This window comes from Rhinichthys klamathensis, unplaced genomic scaffold (genome assembly GCF_029890125.1).
Source record: "Rhinichthys klamathensis goyatoka isolate OS25496 unplaced genomic scaffold, OSU_Roscu_1.1 h1tg000147l_1, whole genome shotgun sequence".
Classification (NCBI taxonomy): domain Eukaryota; kingdom Metazoa; phylum Chordata; class Actinopteri; order Cypriniformes; family Leuciscidae; genus Rhinichthys; species Rhinichthys klamathensis.
Genome location: NW_026606682.1, coordinates 1886101 through 1905788, shown reverse-complemented (window position 1 = coordinate 1905788; position 19688 = coordinate 1886101). Strand labels below are relative to the sequence as shown.

At 38.4% G+C, this 19688-nt stretch overlaps 2 protein-coding genes across 2 annotated transcripts in view; one reads left to right on the top strand and one right to left on the bottom strand.

Moving 5' to 3' along the window:
- The window catches only part of rarga (retinoic acid receptor gamma a), a 76879-nt gene extending 60076 nt beyond the window's left edge, over positions 1–16803 (bottom strand). The window contains exon 1 of the mRNA XM_056257952.1: positions 16711–16803. The gene's annotated coding sequence lies outside the window, so the exon portion shown is untranslated. The remainder of the gene's footprint in view (positions 1–16710) is intronic.
- On the top strand, positions 3876–18086 carry nr1d4a (nuclear receptor subfamily 1, group D, member 4a). Its single transcript, XM_056257950.1, has 8 exons — positions 3876–4530; positions 11650–11949; positions 12102–12190; positions 12288–12432; positions 15103–15665; positions 16137–16322; positions 16636–16846; positions 17452–18086. The coding sequence occupies exons 1-8, from the start codon at positions 4518–4520 to the stop codon at positions 17646–17648; spliced, it is 1704 nt and encodes a 567-aa protein (XP_056113925.1). The 5' UTR covers positions 3876–4517; the 3' UTR covers positions 17649–18086.
- The last annotated feature ends 1602 nt before the right edge of the window (positions 18087–19688 follow it).

The following is a 19688-nucleotide window of genomic DNA, read 5'->3' as shown; positions in this document are numbered from 1 at the left end:
GGGGGCAGCGGGAGAAACTGCCAGATCCACATATGGAAGCAATTCAGTAATTGAGGCAAATCTTTGTGCTCGAGAGGAAAGGTCCCCTTCTCAATGCCTTCTCCTTAGCAAATAAAACTACCATTGTACACTGAAAAAAAGAAAGACTTTGAATTAATGTTCACTCAGAAATGTCTAGTAGCCTAGGCTAAATGTCACAATAATTACTAAGAAATGGCATCTAATTCACGAGTTCACACTTACATCAATTAAACAGAGTAAAGATTATGCGTATTTGGCGTGCTGTCCGGGGGGAGGGCTCCGAGCTCGGAATTTTGCCCGAACCCAGAGTACTCCCCCCGTTGTTGTAAGAGTATTAGGACTATGAGTGAGGAGATGGGGTGGTGGAGGGATGCTGTTAAACTGTCAATGAACGGAGGTAAGTTTGCTGTATATATACACAGCGCTTAACTCGTTGATTAAGCACCACTCGTGTCTAATTAGGTTTGATTATCTGAATGTGCTCCACGTGTGTTTAATTAGGTTTAATTATCTGAACGTGCTCCTCCCGAACTTTGTTAATAAAACATCATTTGAATTAAACAAGTATTTTTTGAAGTATTTTCTTGTAAAATGTACTCTAATAGGCCTAAGCTTTGTTTTATTTACAACTTCGAAAACTAAGGTTTTTTTATTTATTTTTTAAAAGAAATATTGAACTGTGATCAGATAAGAGAATTTTGTCATATAATGGGGCAAGTTGTCACATTTGAAATGTTGTCTGGTAAGATTGATATGGTAAGTTGTCACATGAAAAAAAAAAAAAATCATTAATTACTCAACCTCATGTTGTTCCAAGCCCATAAGACATTTGTTCATCTCCGGAACACAAATGAAGATATTTTAAATGAAATCTGAAAGTTTTCTGTCCCTCTGTTGTGTCGAAGTCTGTTCCCCCTTTGTTTCCTATAGACTGTCTAACCCCAACCCTAACCCACCAGTGGGGAAAGGGGAACAGATTTCAAAATAAGACCCCCATTGACAGTCTAACTACCACTTTGTCGCTTACATTTTTTTATAAAGAGATCATAAAACTCATTCATATGCATTAACACGATTGCTTTATATGATGAACATTTTGAATTTAGGATTTTATTTTTAATTTTATTTTTGAATTTTAGGCTCAAACGTGCTGCGTAACACGAGGATGAACGTCATTGGTTCTTGATGAAGCTCAAACGTGCTGCGTAAACACAGAATAAACCTCACTGGTTCTCGCTCCATCATAACTGATTTGTGCTTTGATGAATGTTTATATGTGTACAAAAGCCTAAAATCAATCTGTTCATCATATAAAGCGATCGTGTCTCTACTAAACCGCTTGATTCATATGGATTAGTTTAACGATCTCTTTATGAACTTTTTGAAATGTCAAAGTCGTCTGTGGAGGGACAGAAATCTCTTAGATTTCATTAAAATATCTTGATTTGTGTTTTGAAGATGAACGCAAGTCTTATGGGTTTGGAACGACATGTGGGGTGAGTAAATGATGACATAATTTTCATTTTGGGGGGAAATAAGCTTTTAAGAAGTTATAAATCATGACAGGAGAGCCTAATCTGAAAGCATTTAGAATCTGAAAGCATTTTGTAAGTCGCATCTACACTTTCCTCTATTCCTCTTCACCACACTATAGCGCGAGAGCTTGGTTTAAACTTGTTATATTGCTCATCAGCCTCAGAGAATCTGGCATGACTTCACAAACAGAGATCTTTCAATAAAAGAGGGAAAGAGTTTGAGCAGGTAAGTGTTGGTGGGCAGGAGAGAGCAACAGAAAGATGACAGACACTGATGGCTGTCTGCCTAGCCCGAGGCACAAGGTGTTTCTACTGTGTGCATGTTGGCAGCAGCCCCTGTTCGATTCCCAAACACTGCCGCTCTCTCTGTAATTATCGGCGTGCCCTGCCATAACACGTTCCTCGGTGCACGAGTCGCCCACAGTCATGGGTTCATTGCTGTGGAACAGATCTCCAAATTTAACACAGCCAATTAACCCTGGCAACTGTCAAAACACCACAGAAACAGGGTTTACGTAAGGCGAGGCATTCTGTTCAGATTATTTCTATCTTGTGCGAAATGTACCATTTAAATCAAACTGTCAAGCGCACAAGCTGTAAACAGGGGTTTTTATGGATTCAGAACAGCAAGGTTCATGTCTGACTGGATTCTTCTCAATGTCCAACCAAAGTCCTTGAAAGGAGGTTCATATGTTGAGTTGCATACTGCATTTAGTCTCTCCTGTTGCCTACTGATACCACAAACTATCTCAGATACTTAGTACACATAGGCATATTTTGTGTGTATGGAGGAAGGGCGAGTGGTTTCACTTTATATGTAATATATTATGAACTGAGGAAGAAATTGAAAGGGAAGTTTGTGAGTGATCTCTTGGTGTGGGTTAATGCTAAATTAAGATTTGAAGTTGTAGGGCCTTAAGAGCCAATTCTTGCATTAAAGCTACACCTAGCGGTCAACATAGGAAGTACAACGAAAAGCCTCAACATCAAGCAATCAGACAGTAAGCCTATTAGAAAGCACTGCAAGGAAAAAAAGAAAAGAAAAAAAACCCCACTGTAAACAAGAACCCTTTCATAGGGATTCATTATAATTAATTTAAATTTTACGCACTTTAATTGTTTGTAAACACTATGAATTGGAATTGTGTGTTTCGCTGGATTATTTTAGTAATTTATAACCTAAAACTTCGTAGGCTACAAGTAGCACAACACTAGTTTAGAAAATATTAAAGTGTATAAGACTTATTTATATTGTTTACAAGGCTTTGTAAGGATAAAGTGATTGGTCGAGTTATATTAAGTTTAATTCTAAAAAGCCTAATTTGCAAGACAACATGCATTCCGGTTTTACCTTTTTAACTATTTAAAAAATACAGGCTATATGATTTTATATAGCCAAATATCATGTATTTTTTTATGCCAAGTAAAAAAAAATATATATTTATATTTTGCAAAATATTTGTTCAAAAACTACCACAACAGCATAGGCTAAAAAGTTTTTTAATAGGTGTAAAAACAGCAATGCGTGTCCATTGACCACAAGAGGCCGCTGTTTTCCGTTTGTTTCAGTTTAAACTCGATATTGTTTACAAATCATTATCCTCAAAACTCTGTTTCTAATAAATTGAGCACAATGCTTTCGTTAAAACAAATCCAACTAAGAAACTAAAAAAAAAATAAAAAAAAATACTCAAACGTGTGTGTGTGTGTGTGTGTGTTTGTGGCTAGACCGGGGCTAGTTGTCACAGGGGGAAGTTGCCACAAGAGAGCTAGGCTATAGCTCAGTAATTGTACCTACACATTTGAGTCCAACGTTTTTGTTTATCTCTAGCAGGGGGTTGTGTGTGTTGTTTCAAAGCCCCTTTAAATTGGAATACATTCTTTGAATTCTGTCCTCGAATCTAAAACTCCTATATCATATTTTTGCTGTAAATTTAGGCAAGAATCAACTAAACAATAAAATTAGATTGTGGACTTGTTTAGACCAGATACGAGCATTTTGTCGTATGTTATGGGGCAATTATCACATTAAAAAAAATATTGATTGTTACATTTGTTGGTCAAAACAATGCTTTTTATATTGTGTAACTTATATTTTACTTTTTTGTATAGCCTAGAGGACTATCATATTACTTTATCTCCAATTCAAGTGTTGTTATGCTCTTGTTTATGCCATGACTCCATGTATTATTCACATGACGGAAGAGATTTTAAAAGAAGCGCGCGGCAGCAGTCACGCAAAGCCCCGCCTGCAGTACATGTGCGTGCCTCTCATGTCGCCCGATCTCACGCTGTGTTTTGCAAAAGAAATGTGTGTCAGTAGGACAGCGCTTTCCGCGGCACATGCGGAGGGCACATGCAGCGTGGCTTTACCAGCACGTAGCTCCCTCGAAGCACATGACTCATCCAGCTCAGCTAGCCGCTCACACACCCGCCAATGAACATGCACGCTAGGATCAAGAGGAAAAGAGAAAGCTAGAGATCATGGGCACGTTAGAGTGAGATAAATCCCCGTCAAAGAGAACAACAGATGTTGACGGCTTCCCTAAATCCAGTCACATTTGCCAGTTTACCTGAAAACGTGATTTATGTGGGTGTGGAAGGGTGTGTGCTTGGCTAGGAGTGGAAGTGAAGTTTGACAGTCCCACAGAGATGCTGATGGCAATGAGACACCACCACTAGGCATACCCACTCACACTAGCTCAGGAACAGAGGAACACAGGACAGGTAGCAGCGCGCGGAAGGGGCATCTGCACACCTGTGACAGACTGTATTTCCGAACGACTATTTGGCTCCGCTACGAATGCTCTGTGCGAGAGATACTTCGAGCTGCTCACTGTATGCACTGGCATTTCGTGACTTTTTTACCTGCTTTCACCAGACTTTAACACACTGACACAAACAGACTTTCTCTAAGACAAGATTTCTGAAGACAGAGGATCTTTGAAAAGCATATCAAGGATGGATAGTCCTGGTAAGTAATAAATTCCTTCTTGTTCTTCTTCTTGCTGATATAGTCTATTATTATGATTATTTTAAATAGGAAAAATAAAAATAACATTGGTTGTATTTATGTTCGTGCTTAATACCACAAAATAATGATGATAATATTAAAAAATAATAATTTCATGAAAATAATTCAGTGCGTTCAGTGCATGCTTTGCTCTGATAAGGGTTATTATTATTATTATTATAAGGTAACACTTTAGTTTAGGGTACAATTCTCAATGTTAACTAGTTGCTTATTAGCATACATATTTCATTGGCTGTTTATTATAAAGCACATATAATGTTTTATTCTGCATGATCATATTCTACATGCTTTAATCCTACACAATATTTAAACTTATAACTAGCTTACTAACTATTAATAAGCAGTAATTAGGATTTTTTTTTGAGGCAAAAGTCATAGTTAATAGTTAGTTAATAGTGAGAATTGGACCCTAAACTGAAGTGTGACCTATATTATTATTATTTATATATTATTGGTGGCAATGGTTTTTGCCGATATAGCTGCGCTTCTTAACAAATTGAGTAATATTCATCATTACTGTAAATATTCTGGCAATTTATGCAAATGCTTAGCTCATAATTAAGCATATTCATGCTGTGTAATTATGATTTTGTCTGATTAAACTGTTTAGATGCACAATGCAGTTAACAGAGAAGGTTTTTATGCTCTTTCGTATGAACTAAACTCATAGGGAAGGGGTTTTACAGTGTTGTGATGAATTATGATACACATGGTTTGCAATATATGATCTAAGGATGTGTCATGAAGGTATTGGCTTGCTTTGATGATTGCGCTGGGCAGATTCATCAGTGCAGCATACAGACTACAAAGTGCATCTATGTATAGCATCAGTCTACTGTGTGAATCACATAAATGATGGAGATAAACATTACCATACTTAGAGTAACTGCTGTAACTGCTGTCATGAACTCTGTGATTGCTTTCATGGAATCTGCTTAATAACACGCACATGTGCTGACAACTTCCTGCTATAGCATTGAAAACAAACTCACGTGTAGATGGTCCAAGCTAGAGATAAGAGTGCTGTTAAACTTGGCTCTGGCTTATGAACACACTTCACCAGTGTAAACTAGAGTATTGCCATTAATCATGAGACATTCAAAACAAACTGTTTATGCAAATGTAATATAAATAGAAAAGCAAAAAAAAAGTCAAAAGACATCCTTCACAGTCCCAGCACTCAGGGAGAGTTGGTGGGCTCTTGAGGAACATTGGAACTAATGCAATATTTCATAAAGTTTATAATAATTTAACTTTACTTGAGCGTGCACTATAGCCTTCATCCAAGGAGGTTAACCGGTTAAGCGGATTTGGGTAGTGGTTCATTACCGAGGTTAGCCAAGGGCCAATTACATGCTGGCTCAGTCAACCAAGTCCACTTCAATGTTAATTTACGGCTGGTTCATTTACAAAAGCTGCAGTCACGTTCCGGAACAGGTGATGGAAACATTGTCTCATGCCTGCATGGCGCACCCTCTCAACTCAATGAAAACAAATATGAGGCACAATAACATTCATTAAAGACAGGGAAATAATAACATCTGAACACATGACCTTTGAGTGGTAGACAACAGGAAATAAAGAAACAGATTTATTTACTCAGAAGTAAATAATGGGCTTGCCTACACATCAATTCATACATGTGACTTTGAGTTTAGATCCAACCCACATGGATTTGTATTAGGGATGCAACAATATTGCAATTTTGACTGATAGATACTGATAATGTCCCATTACCAATATCATGTTTGTTACTATCTAAAACGTTTAAAAAAAAAATACTGTTCATACTCACATGCTGCAAGTGAAATCAGGCTTAATCATTTTAATGTACAGTAGCCTACAGTAGGCTATATTTGAAACTTGAAATATGAAAAAATATCTACATTCATAGCCTATAAGCAGATTCAGTCTGATACTGGTAAAAAAAAAGGTCGGTATAGCATCTCCATTTACATGAAGGGAGCGGAGCAATTCTAGTCTATACAATAATAATGTTTTCAGGTATCCTAACGTAACACAAAAAGAAACAGATATATACAAATCGACATTCATCTTCAAAAGGACTACTGGAGCATGTACACCATTTTATTCCCCAACTTTTTGTCCCTTATGCAAAACTGTTGAACCAATTATGGTTTGGTTTACTAACCTACTGACTTCAGATGCTTTAGAAAATCGCTTATGAAATCTCTGCTGGAAATGTGATGTGAGCTATTGTGCAACAACAGGACCTTGAATTATTTTCATTATATGGCCAGCTTTATTTTCATTCTTCGTGAAAAGCAACAAATATGGTAGCCTATATTACGTTTATGGCACTCTGGAACATGTTCGTGATTAAATGCACATCACACATTCAGCCTATATCAGTTAACACCAGTTCATACAAGGTGAATTAGAGGTTCCAGATGCGATTTACGCCGGATAACGGACCATCCACCCCCCACCCTTCGATATAGCCGCTTGCTCTATTTTATAGAGCTTTTGGGTTATAAGAGAGGAGCGAGGCGCGCGCGCATTTTCCCACTGACTGAACGCATCCCTCGCGCCTACAATCGTCCTCACGTGCATGCGCTCTCTCAGCCGCGTGCGGCGCGTGATTTCCACGCCCCCGCCCTCACCCTCACCGCTTCGTTCTGTGATTCTATGTTTTGGTGCAGATTGTAAGCTAGAAAGGGGGAGGCTGGTCAGTGGGTCAGCGATTCCATGCAGTGTAGCGCCTCATCACGTTTTCCCGCCTCATGCAACTTTTTCTTTGGAGCGGTTCGCATAAACAGCTTCATGACAGCATGAGAACATTTACGAAATGCCCTACCCAAACGTAGGCCTATATTTTGCGTTCTATTTGAGGGCAGAACGGCTTTTAAACATTTGTATCGCATAGGACCTCTTTTTTCTTTGATTAGCCTATCTATCTAAAATCTAACAGGTGCTTGCATGATCATATATTAATAGTGTGTGCAAAATGCTTAGCATTAGCAAACACTAGCTATAAAGCCAGAACAGATTATGAAAATATTTAACATAATGGAAAATATTTATTTTGTATCATGTAGGCTATATTGTGTCCTTTTTCTACCCTATAAGATATATTTTTTTAATTCAATAATTTTTTTATAACACGGCATAATAAATATTGTTTCAAAGCAGCTTCTATAGTGCATGCCTATGTGAGCAAGCTAACTCAAAACTTCAACAAATACAAACTATAGGCTACTTAATATACATTACAAGGAGATATGAACATTAAGAAATAAAATATATTTGTCACAAAAAAGCAATATTCTCACTCAATATATTTTTGTAAATATTTAATGAAGCCCCCTTTGGGGTTTGAAAACTCTGCCTTAAATGGTTCATATTCATTTTCTTTTGACCCACTTTAAAATGTCAGTTCTGTCTGTATTAACCCAATTAATAAATAATATTATAGATAAGTTAGCATATCTCCTTCAATAGCAAACAAACTACATGCTTCTACTCAAAACAAAAAGTGAAAAAAAAAGTTTTTTAAAAAGTGAAAGCATGTGCTTTTTTCTTAATAATAATAATTTTACTTATACAATTGGAATAAATTTCTTGCATCCCCAACCGACACATATGCAGATATGTTAAGATGTTGTACATCAAGTCAAAAGCACAAAGCATGCGGTTATGCAAGACAGAGCATTTCAGCTATTTTCCTCGAGGGAGGGAGGGAGGGAGACCATGCCAGTGTTTGAGGTCAGGGAGGAGGGAATTATTGTCCCTGCAAAGTCCTCACGTTTCTACGCTTGTCTCAGCTCACTAGCAGATTAGTGTTTGCATGGGTTGCCTAAGCTCACAAAGAGCTGCCAGAGACCTGCTGATTCTTCAATTAATGCTGGTGTTTCCACTGACCCCAATTTATACAGACTTGCAATGACGTGTGCATGGCTCCTCGTGTAGCTTTTAGAAACTGCTGCACTGTCCCTCTCATTACAAGCTGGTTATTTTTATAAAGGGCAAGACAAAGAAAATGATATCGCACCTACCCATTTCAGATTAAAGTTTTAGATTGTTTTGCAATCATTTGAAATAAGTGCAGCTGCGCCTCACTATTTGTTTAAGGGGCATGTTCTGTTATCCTTAATGCCATTGTCGCTTTAAACTCTGTGGCCTCGTGTGTGTCAGGTCAGGTGTGAGTATTTCTGTGTAGGTGGGGTTACTAAGCATGGGCAGGGCTGAGTATTGCTCAGGTAGGGCTCACTATCACAAGGCTGTAAAATCCAGCGCTGTAGTATGTCAATAATAAGTCCCTGCGCTGCACATGCCTGTGGAGGGATCACGAAAACACTTGAGTGCAGCATGAGAAAACACACAAATGAGCAGGCCAGAAATTTGATGGTAGTTTGAACTTGTTTACTGCATAAGGGTTCCAAATTATTTGTACACCATAAAACAGATTGAAAAGATAGTAAGAGGAAAATTGTTTAAGGAAATATTTACCCTATTGTCATTTCTCATTGTACACAGTATAAAGGCATAGTTCACCTACAAATTTCATTTTTGTTATCATTTACTTTCATCCTCATGTTGCTCACAATAAAAGTGGAAACATTAACGTGCATTGCACAGGGAAAAACCAAAAATAGATACTCGCATTTGCAACAACATGAGGCCGAGTAAATGTTCAGATAATTTTTGGGTCAACTATCACATTAAATGCACTCTAGGTTTGTGTCAGTGTGAATCAATATATTCTAGTGGTGTGTGCTAGAGCATTTAAGGTTATTAAAAAAAAACTAAGTAGGCTACACAATTTGCCATATACTATAGATATTAATGATACCTCAAATCATGCTGAATGCTGAGAACATGTTTGCCATTAGTGATCTTATGTACAGTTTATTCCCATACGATGACAAAAAAAAATCCGTGGACTGAAAAGGGGCCTTGAACGGAATCAAAACAACATGAGCTATTTTGACTCTTGACAGTAAGCAACTACCTATAACTACTGGCTTAAATAAGCAAGAACCATTTTTGTGTAGGAGAATATAATTAATAAAATATTTTGCCTGTTGAAAACCACTACTGGATTACATTGTTAAAGAATCATGGTGCCAGTGATTCCCGAAACATTTTGAACAGTGCAGCTCTAAATCACATTCTCTTGGTCCAGAGACCGACTGTGTCCTCGGGTTGTTTAAAAAGTTAAACAGAAAGCCCCAGTGCACATTCTAACAAAACGTGACTCCTCGTTGCCCCGCTCTCTCAGGCAATGCATCTGTGTGGGGGAACTGTAACATCATCGCAAAGCTGACACGGCATCCTCGCGATTGTTGTAGCGGTTTACACGAGACTGCGGATTTAGTTTGGGCAGGAACGGTGTCAGGAATCCATGTGAAGCGGCGGTCAGGTGTTTTGGAGTTTGGTTGGGGCACTATGCCAGGGCTATTATTGGAGAGGAGAGGCGGGAGAGCTTGTGAACACGTGAGACCGTGTCTCAGCTCATCCTGCACGCATGACCGGAGAGGATGTGATAGGATGCAGAAAACCAGAGGGAGAAAACCTGAAACCTGCGGGGAAATGAAAATAAAACAAGCCAACGGTTTTATTTAAAATACATATGCCTATTAAATATGCATATTAAAACCAAAACATACAACAAATCCTGGGTTATTTAACGTTGCACTATGTTGCTGTGCAGCCTTCATTATTTTTAGCGCGTGAGATCTGAGCGACTGAGGGAACCTCACGCACTCCCAGTCAGTTTTTATTAGCCTACATCACCTCCTTCTGAAAGGTGCTGTAAGCGTTTTTTATGTATTAAATATCTTGCACATAATGACTCTATTTACGGGAAAGATTAAACAGGCACGCAATAGTGTTGTCAGTAGCCTATTTGAACCAGAGATTTTCAGTCAATCGGATCACATACGACTCGGACTGAATCAAATTTGATCTGATTTGCAAATTAGCCAAATGCAACAACCTGATTTGGGAAAAGTTCTGTCATGAAACTCTAGGCATAGGCTCATAATTCCTAAACCCAATCTGCTTGCAATAGACCTACAGCGCCATCTTTGATTTTTAATAGGAATGAAAGCGAGGCTGTGAGGGACAGACATGCATCTCTTCAATGGCATGTACTGTTATTTAATGTGTTTTTGGATTGTTCTGCTCTTGAAACACTGGAAAAATATCGGTAACGCTTCCTTTTACAGTGCTGTTACCCATGTACTTATTATAGTAATTATAATGACTGGGTAATATACTAACCCTGAACCTACCCCTAAACCTAACCCTAACCCATGTACTTACCTTATATTAGCCAGTACTTTCTAGGTAAGTACACTGTAAGTACACGTAAGTACTGTACTGTAAAAGGAAGCGTTACCAAAATATCTTTCCAAGAAATTTCAGTTGACAAAATACTCGACCGACAATATAAGCTGTGGAAAATTGTAAGTAATCTAGGAGCTTTATACAGCTTTTTTACAGCGGATGCCATTGGAAACACGGCAAGTCTATCCCTCACAGCCTCACTTTCATACCTGTCATGGCGCTGCTCTGAATAAGGTCTATTAAATAATTCTCTATAGGGCACAGCTGATTGGTTCCCACTGAATCAGTAGCCAATGAGCTTGCTGCTCAACATTATAATTATTGCCTATTGTTTGTTGTAGCAGTTTGCTGCATGCTTTCAGAAACTCTCCTCCTCCCCAGCTCCACCTGTATAGATCGGTGATTCATGAATGCTTGTACAGCAGCAGCATGTCTTTCTTGCTCATAGAAGCATGTTGTGTGTATTGCCAGTGGCAAGTCCCGTACTTGTTCTGCAGCAGCAGCCGCTGCGTAACAGATCTATTCCACCAAGACCAAACACATTAACATTATTACCATGCCAAACTCTCTGAGAGTTGTCATGACAGAACAATTAACCCTTACTTTTGATTAGGGATTTAACACGTTTAAAGCCAAGGTGTTTTAAAGAACCAGTTTAAATTCATTTATAATTTATGCGATTGACTGAAGTTCCATTTTTAAAAAGAAATTCAGTCAAAGGCTTTATATACTTTTGTGTTTCTACAGGGAGTGTGATACTCTACGCTGGTACCAATGGCAGTGCCTGTCCAAGCCCAGGAAGCCCTTCTAGTGGCTATCAAACCCAGTCTCCATCTTGCCACTCCCAGCCCTCTTCACCAGAGGAGGTCACCTTCACTGAGATTGGGGCCCTCAAGCAGCAAGGAAGTATTGGATCGCCACCTTCTCCAAAACGGGTCTTTCAGTTCCCTGAAATCTACAATAACTCCACGGCAGGATCAAACCCGCACAGCTACTCCCATCCAATCGCCGGTAAAAGGCCTTGTGGATTCACTGGCACGTTTACCAGTAAGTGTTTTCCCTTTTTAATACCCGCAACACACTCAGTCAGCATCTTCTTTCATAAAAGAATAATGAGTCCCTATTATTTAGGACACCTTCTTTGTGTTCCTTTACATCCTGACCTCATTCTCTCCATGTTTCTATTTTTATCTGAGCAGAAACAGGAGGCATGGTGCTCCTTTGTAAAGTATGTGGAGATATTGCATCAGGGTTCCACTATGGTGTCCATGCATGTGAAGGCTGCAAGGTAAGACATAATGAGCCTCTGATAAAATAAACATACTGTACATAAGTCTTTTCTAGCATTTTGGTTAATTATAATGTTTGTCTTTCATTCTTTGCAGGGCTTCTTCCGCCGTAGCATTCAGCAGAACATTAACTACAAGATGTGCGTGAAGAACGAGAACTGCCTGATAATGCGCATGAACCGCAACCGCTGCCAACACTGCCGCTTCAAAAAATGCCTGTCTGTTGGCATGTCCCGCGACGGTAAGAATTTTAGGAGGTTATCAGGTCACTGACATATGACAAATAGCGGAAAGTCGTACTTTCATCTCATTCTTCAGGCCAGCACCACACCCGCCCCCTTCAACCTACTTTCCTCTTTTAGACTTGCACCATTGGTAACTTTCAAGAGAGCAAGTTTCTTTTAGTTTGGCTGTGCACTCGTTTCTATCTCTAGCTTTGCCCTTTGTGGTCCCTCCTTTTTCTCGCTTCCTTCTCTCCATCGGTTTACCCTTCCCCCTCACACGTTCCCTAAGCTCTGCCTCCCGATCCCTCCTAGAGACAATGATTTATGAGGGATGGAGTCACGCAGTCCCTGAAGCTATCTGTCATCTGGAAAACTGCAGCAAATACAGGAATTATTTTGAGAAATTGGAACACGGGCGACTTGATTACTTCGCTCATGGCCTTATAACATCCTCAGCAATTAATGTTGTTCTGCAGCAAAAATTAAGCAAGGGATGCAGAAAAAGACACACATCTGAACTCTTCTGAAGAACAATGCCTCATCCATTTGCTGTGATTTAACTTTAAAAACACTGGAATGAAAAATAAATATGATGAATTTTAGGAAATGTAGCAAAATAAACTGGGACCCATATTATACTAGTACATTGTGACCTATTTAAGCTCGGTTTGACTTCTGTCAGGTTCTCGGTGGCATTTCATGCAGTGTTTACCAGCGGATGTGCGTGACAGTGTAGGCTAGGCTGTGATCAAGGATTGCACTGGATGTTGTTCTAAGAGGGCACCAACAGAAACGAGTCCATTGGGTGCAAAGTGAGGGAGGTAAACAGTCATTTTTACCATGGTTCCTGAAAGTGCTAGAGCCCACAACCTAGAAACCTGTTTCTCTGACTGGATCTTAGCACAAACAGGAAAACCTCATTTAACTGCCTCAAATGCCACAATAAAGCAGACGCCCTGATTTCACTTCTGTCAGTTGTTTTAATTTTGGTTGTGTTATACAAACAGATGTTTGGTTTGACACGATGGGCCGGCATGGTTTCACTTCCGCTATGATCTTGCTTTTGCGCAGACAAGTAATCAGTGCAGCTATATGTGTCACACATTGTTTTGCACAGGATGAACCTTTGTTGTTTTGATATCAGATTCATACCAACATTTTAAACCGAATTCTGGTTTATCAAGTTCAAGTAAAATTCAGATTTGGTGTGTTGGAATTTGAATTGGCCACAGGAAGTTGAATTGCAATTTAACAGGCATTTTTAATTCAATTCTGAATGGTGTATTTAACCATATTTATCATGCTGAAAGGTAACGCACACAACCAATGCATGTTAGTTGCAAAGAGCTAAAAAGATGTGTCCCCCCATTCTTGGCTCATTTTCTCATTTACAGGTGTTGTGAGACTTATATGATATATTGAGCATCGTTCTCACATCTGGTAAAACCAGTATATACCACAAACCCTTACGTCTACTGTCACCTCAATCTGCCAAATGACATATTATTCTCTTCTCTTCTCTTCTCTTCTCTTCTCTTCTCTTCTCTTCTCTTCTCTTCTCTTCTCTTCTCTTCTCTTCTCTTCTCTTCTCTTCTCTTCTCTTCTCTTCTCTTCTCTTCTCTTCATCACAATCATTAGTTTCTCTCCCAATTACCGTCGCATTGTCATCAAGTTCTGCCTGACCCAGTGCCCTACTTACAGCTTCAGAGAGGAGTGGAGTAGCATAGGGATGAAGATTGGAAGGGGAGGTAGTGACGGAGAGAGAGATGAAGAGTGGGGGGAGTTAACACATTGTTGCAATGGTGCTATTTTTAGACTCAACAGCTGACAGATTTTCTTTGCGGAGGGGATTTTAAAAGATGCGAAAGCATAGAAAACAACACTGACACATTTAATGTTCATCCATAATTTACACCACAATGACCAAAAATTCAGCATACCGTTGTCAGTACTGGATAGCGAGTTGTCTCTTACACTGTGGCTGTGCTATTCAGAAACTTCCAAAGCAATTTTCATACAATATTTCATCAATTTTTTCACACTAGGTTATTTCTGATGGCAATATTCACTTTATTATAAATGAAATGTGTCATGGACATTTTGATTACTGATCAGCAGGATCTCTAGTAAATGCAGTAGTTTCACAACATTTTGTATTCTTGACTCTAATTGAGATGAGTTGTCTTTAATACATCTGATCACAGATATTTATTTTGTCTCAAAAATAAAGACAACATGAAAAGAAAATTCACAATGCATTTAAAGGGATAGTACACCCACAAATGAAAATTCGATCATTACTTACTCAACCTGACTGTCTTTCGACTGTAATATGAAAGAAGATACTTTGCAGAAAAAAGAAAGTTTTTTGTTCATACAATGAAAGATGGGGTTCAATGTTGTTTTGGACCCCACTGAGTGTTTTGCTGTCTGAGTGTTTCACAAAAGAAAGAAAGTCATACAGGTTTGGAACAACATGACTGAGTAAATAATGACAGACTTTCCAATTCAATTTTGGGAAAACTATCTCTTTAAATTGCATTATTCAGAGGGGAAAAAAGTTATAGCATTATAATAAAACATTTTCTTTGAAATAACATGCACAGGTGAACCAGGCACAATAATGGCAAATGAATTTATTAAGACCTCATGTCTTTAAACCTATTGTTTCTCTCTCTGACCCCTAGCTGTGCGTTTCGGCCGCATCCCCAAACGAGAGAAGCAGCGGCTTTTGGATGAGATGCAGAGCTACATGAACAGCCTCAACGAATCGTCCACCATGGGCATGGAAACCTCCCCACCACTTGAACCTCCTCCCAGCCCCAGCGAGAACCAATCCAAAGAGGCTATTGGTGCCTTATCCCGAGCCTACCAGAACATCTTCACAAACACGCAGGACCACCTAAGCAAGCGTGCGGGCAACAGCGGAACGAACACCTTTCAAAACAACCCTTCTCAGGACAGCAACTATCCTCATGCAAACTCTCTCGCAGGGTACCACGCAACTACCCATGAAAGCTTCTCGGCACCGCCTAGCTGCCCAGTTGCTTCCAGCGACAGCAAATGCCCGCTGTCATTGGTGGACAACAGTCGGTATAGCTACGCGCCTTCATTCATCCAAAATCACTCCCAGTCTAGCGTTAGCCAGCCCTCACAACCCACTCACGCTGATTACAACAGCTACGTGGCCGGCGAGTCCCAAAGCCAGGCCTCGTGTCCGTTTAAGTTGGCTGCTGGCTCCAAAGTGCTGGTGAGGAATGTTTTACAGTACTTGGTTTTACATTACTGAATTCAGATTTCATCATGAAAATTTTAGTTACACATTACACATTTTAGGTAATATAATCTGACTACTTTTTAGATTACTTTTGTCCTAACTTGTTTCATAAGTTTAGCTTAGTTTAATCTTGTACCATATTGATATAAAAAATACAAAGAGAATTAATATTTATGCCATTCTTTGTTATCAACAACATATTTAACGTTAACATTAAACGTTACATTATGTCAGGGTTTCCTGAACTGGGGTTTGTGAAGGAACTAAACTGGATTCCTAAATTAATTAATTAAAGGGATAGTTCACCCAAAATTTAGATAATGAGAATGTTTCATTATAGCAGAAATTTTACATTTAAGTATAATATAAGATCAAAATACAAGAATAGACCAATAAGTTAAGCATATGTGCTAAAAAAAAATGTCTATGCTGCCTCTCTCATAGGCCTGTCCGCTGAACGCATGCCCCGTGTCAGCACCGGGCGTCTCCAGTCAGCAGGTGTGGGAGTCTTTCTCACAGTGCTTCACGCCGGCTGTACGTGAAGTGGTCGAATTCGCAAAGGGCATTCCAGGCTTCCAGGAGCTCTGCCAGCATGATCAAGTCATGTTGCTCAAAGCAGGCACTTTCCAGGTACTGATTACATAACCCATTTAATTCCCCTGACCTTGGCTTTTACATCCCTTTTATTGCTATTAAAGAAGCACAACCCAAACAGATTTCCCAATTCGTCCTAATTCAAACTCACGCCATTGGTTAAGCCAAAGGTTGACTTGTCAAATCACTCAAAACAAACACAGCAATGTGTAGATAGTGGTGCAGTGTTAAGCCCCTTAGGGACATCAACCTAAATGCTAACTTATTGTTGTCTTTTTTGAGAGTGAAAAATACACACATCATCTGGGTCAATCTTTTCACTTTCATCTTTTTTGGTTGCCTTTTGCAGGTTCTTATGGTGAGGTTTTGCTCACTGTTCAACCACAAGGAACGATCATTGACTTTCCTGAATGGGCAAACATACCCGCTGGGCACCCTTAGGGGTCTGGGTATGGGCTCCTTGCTGGACGCCATGTTTGAGTTCAGTTCCAAGCTGAGCTGTCTGGACCTGGAGTCAGATGAGTTGGCACTCTTCATGGCTGTGGTGCTGGTTTCTGCAGGTAAGAGCAACACTGGAATCAGAGTCATTAGTTAATTAGTGCTATTTGCTATGGCATGAATCACAGGGTTTGCTTTCAGTGGGAAAGACAGTATATAATTATTGCTCATGCTTAGCGTTAGTGATTTGAACGAATTATTTATAATAGCGATGCATATTAAATGCAATATTAAGATTATTATTTATGTTCTAGCCTATAAGCCAAAAATGTCAGATAAATAGCCAAAATTATTATTTTAAAATAACACTGTTATAACACATTTTTCATATAGTGCCAATAGTTTTTAAAAATCAATGGGGTCCAAAACAACAGTGAACCCCACTGACTTTCATTGTATGGAAAAAAAAACAGACCAAAAATTAAAAAGCATTTTTAAATAACAAATAAAACTCTAAAAATCCCAATCAACCAAATATAATGCATATACTGTATAATTAAAAATACAATATTGAATACCGATAAATAAATAAAAAATCTTATTTATAGGTAACAGATATTGTGACTATATATATATATATATATATATATAAAATATTTTATAATTTATTTTTACATAATTTTTCTGTTGGTTTGTGATAATAAATGTTTTTTTAATTTATCCACAGATTGCTCTGGCATTTTGGATTTTGTGGCTGTCGAACAGTTACAGGAAGGACTCCTCCGAGCGCTGCGCACCTTAGTCAACCGTCGCCGTCCCGACGACAACTCCCTCTTTCCCAAACTGCTCCTGCGTCTTCCAGACCTGCGCACCCTCAACAACCTTCACTCCGACAAGCTGTTGGCCTTCCGTATCGATCCCTGAGCTATCAGTCGCTGCAGCTGGAACTCAACCAAAGGCCACGACTGGCCAATCAGAGAACACCTTTCCTGGTTAAGAGAAAGACTGCTCATTTTAGGGGGAGGCGTTGAGCGTGTTCCCATAGGAACCATTGGTTATGATGCTTGTTAATGAGGAACACAATGAACAGATGGCTCTCAGCAAGCTCTAAACAAGACTATATCTTCATTTAAGCTTTCACGGATCATTTTCATACACGCATTGCCCTTCTGTTCGGCTCGCCTGGAGAACAACGTTGATTATATTTATCCGAGGGGAAGTTTTGCCAGTCATATCATCATAAATAAGCTCACCACAGAACTTTTGAAGACCAAATAAACGGGTCGTTCCTCTTTACTGCCTGCAAAGTGAAATACACAGTCTTTAGTCAAGTAGACCATGTATACAGTAGAAAGGTAATTTTAGGGACCATTTAAAGCCAATTGTGTCAGTGTATGTGCCTGTGTGTTTGAGAAAGGGACAGAAATACCATGTACATAAGCCATAGATATCACTTATACAGTTACATCACATTAAAACTTTAGTTTGAGACAATAAAGAATACATTTAATTACTGGAGATTTACTGTATCTGCAACAACCATTTAAGTTCTTTAAAAAAATAAAAGAAACAACTGAAACATTTTAACTTTTGAGATTAGATAAAGCTGTCATATTTGTTTGTTTGCTTTTTTATTATCATCATCAAGATGAATACAGTATATTTACACACATTCTCCTTTAAGAATATATCTAAATCTAGGGATACAAAACCAGCATTCTCTCCTATGCATGTTATGTTTTGTTGTTTTCTTACTGAAAATACTGCACGTTACAATGATTTAACTGCTTGTTCAGAGAATGAGGGATTCGCAGTCGTGTGTTTGAACGAGACGGGGCGTCAGGTGCCTTGTAAGCAATGGACTGTTTATCTGTGTGTTGTGAGAACGAGCCCCTGAACTTCTGGCACCAGCACAGTATCTGTACAGCATTTACTGAGATCACAAAGCATGTCAAGAAGGCATTTTTGACTGCCATGTGGTTGATTTGATCAGTTGAGTTGATTTTTTTTATGGCTGATAAAGTTATGTTATTCAATGGAAATGTATATTTTGTAAATTGTTTTCTTCTGTAGAACCAATATAAATACAAGATTATCTATTCTGATGTTGTCTGTTTTGTTTTTTAAAGCTATACACACTCCCTTTGACATTTAGTTTTTAAAAAACACAGAAAAACTTTTTTTTTTTTTTGGTGCTAAATGGTTATTATTGGAAACCATTATACATAATTAACAAATAGAAATTCTAAACATTATAAATGTCTTTAATGTCACTTTTTAATACATCCCAAATTCTTACTTGCCTAGTACTGGTAGTATATCACAAAAAATGTTAAGCAGCAAAAACTGTTTTCACCATTGATAATAATAAGAAATGTGTCTTGATCACTAAATCATCATATTAGAATGATTTCTTAAGGATCATGTGACACTGAAGACTGGAGTAATGATGCTAAAAATTCAGCTTTGCATCACAGAAATAAATTTAATTTTGAAATATATTAAAATAGAAAACAGTTATTTTAAAATGCACTAATATACTATATTTTTACTACAGTATATTTTTGATCAAATAAATGCAGCCTCGGTGAGCTTTGCCTGCTGTAACATATTGCAGCATCAATGCATGCTTTATTCTTTCTAAAGATAAATAAGTATTAATGGTTGTCATGTTTTTCCTCAGTAGACTTTATGTCAGGAGCTTTTTAGAGTAATGCAGCAATGGTTTTAACTGGCCTGAAACTGTCAGTCACGTTTTGGTTGTCAAACTGAGTTAATCCACTTTAATTCAGGACACTGTAAAATCATAGGCTATTTAGTCTTTATTTCTAACAGAATCAGTTAAAACACATGCATGTAGCCAGATTCATTTTTTTATTCTTATGCTTTAAAAAAATATTTTTAGAAGCTATCATATTTTAATGGTATTGTATTGTCTTTAGTTAATCTGAGAGCCATTAGAGA

What these genes read in the sequence shown, in the direction of transcription:
- nr1d4a (XM_056257950.1), top strand. An exon ending in CTGCTGGCTCCAAAGTGCTG is followed by an intron (nt 15,666 to 16,136) that starts GTGAGGAATGTT and finishes CCTCTCTCATAG; the next exon opens with GCCTGTCCGCTGAACGCATG. An exon ending in TCAAAGCAGGCACTTTCCAG is followed by an intron (nt 16,323 to 16,635) that starts GTACTGATTACA and finishes TGCCTTTTGCAG; the next exon opens with GTTCTTATGGTGAGGTTTTG.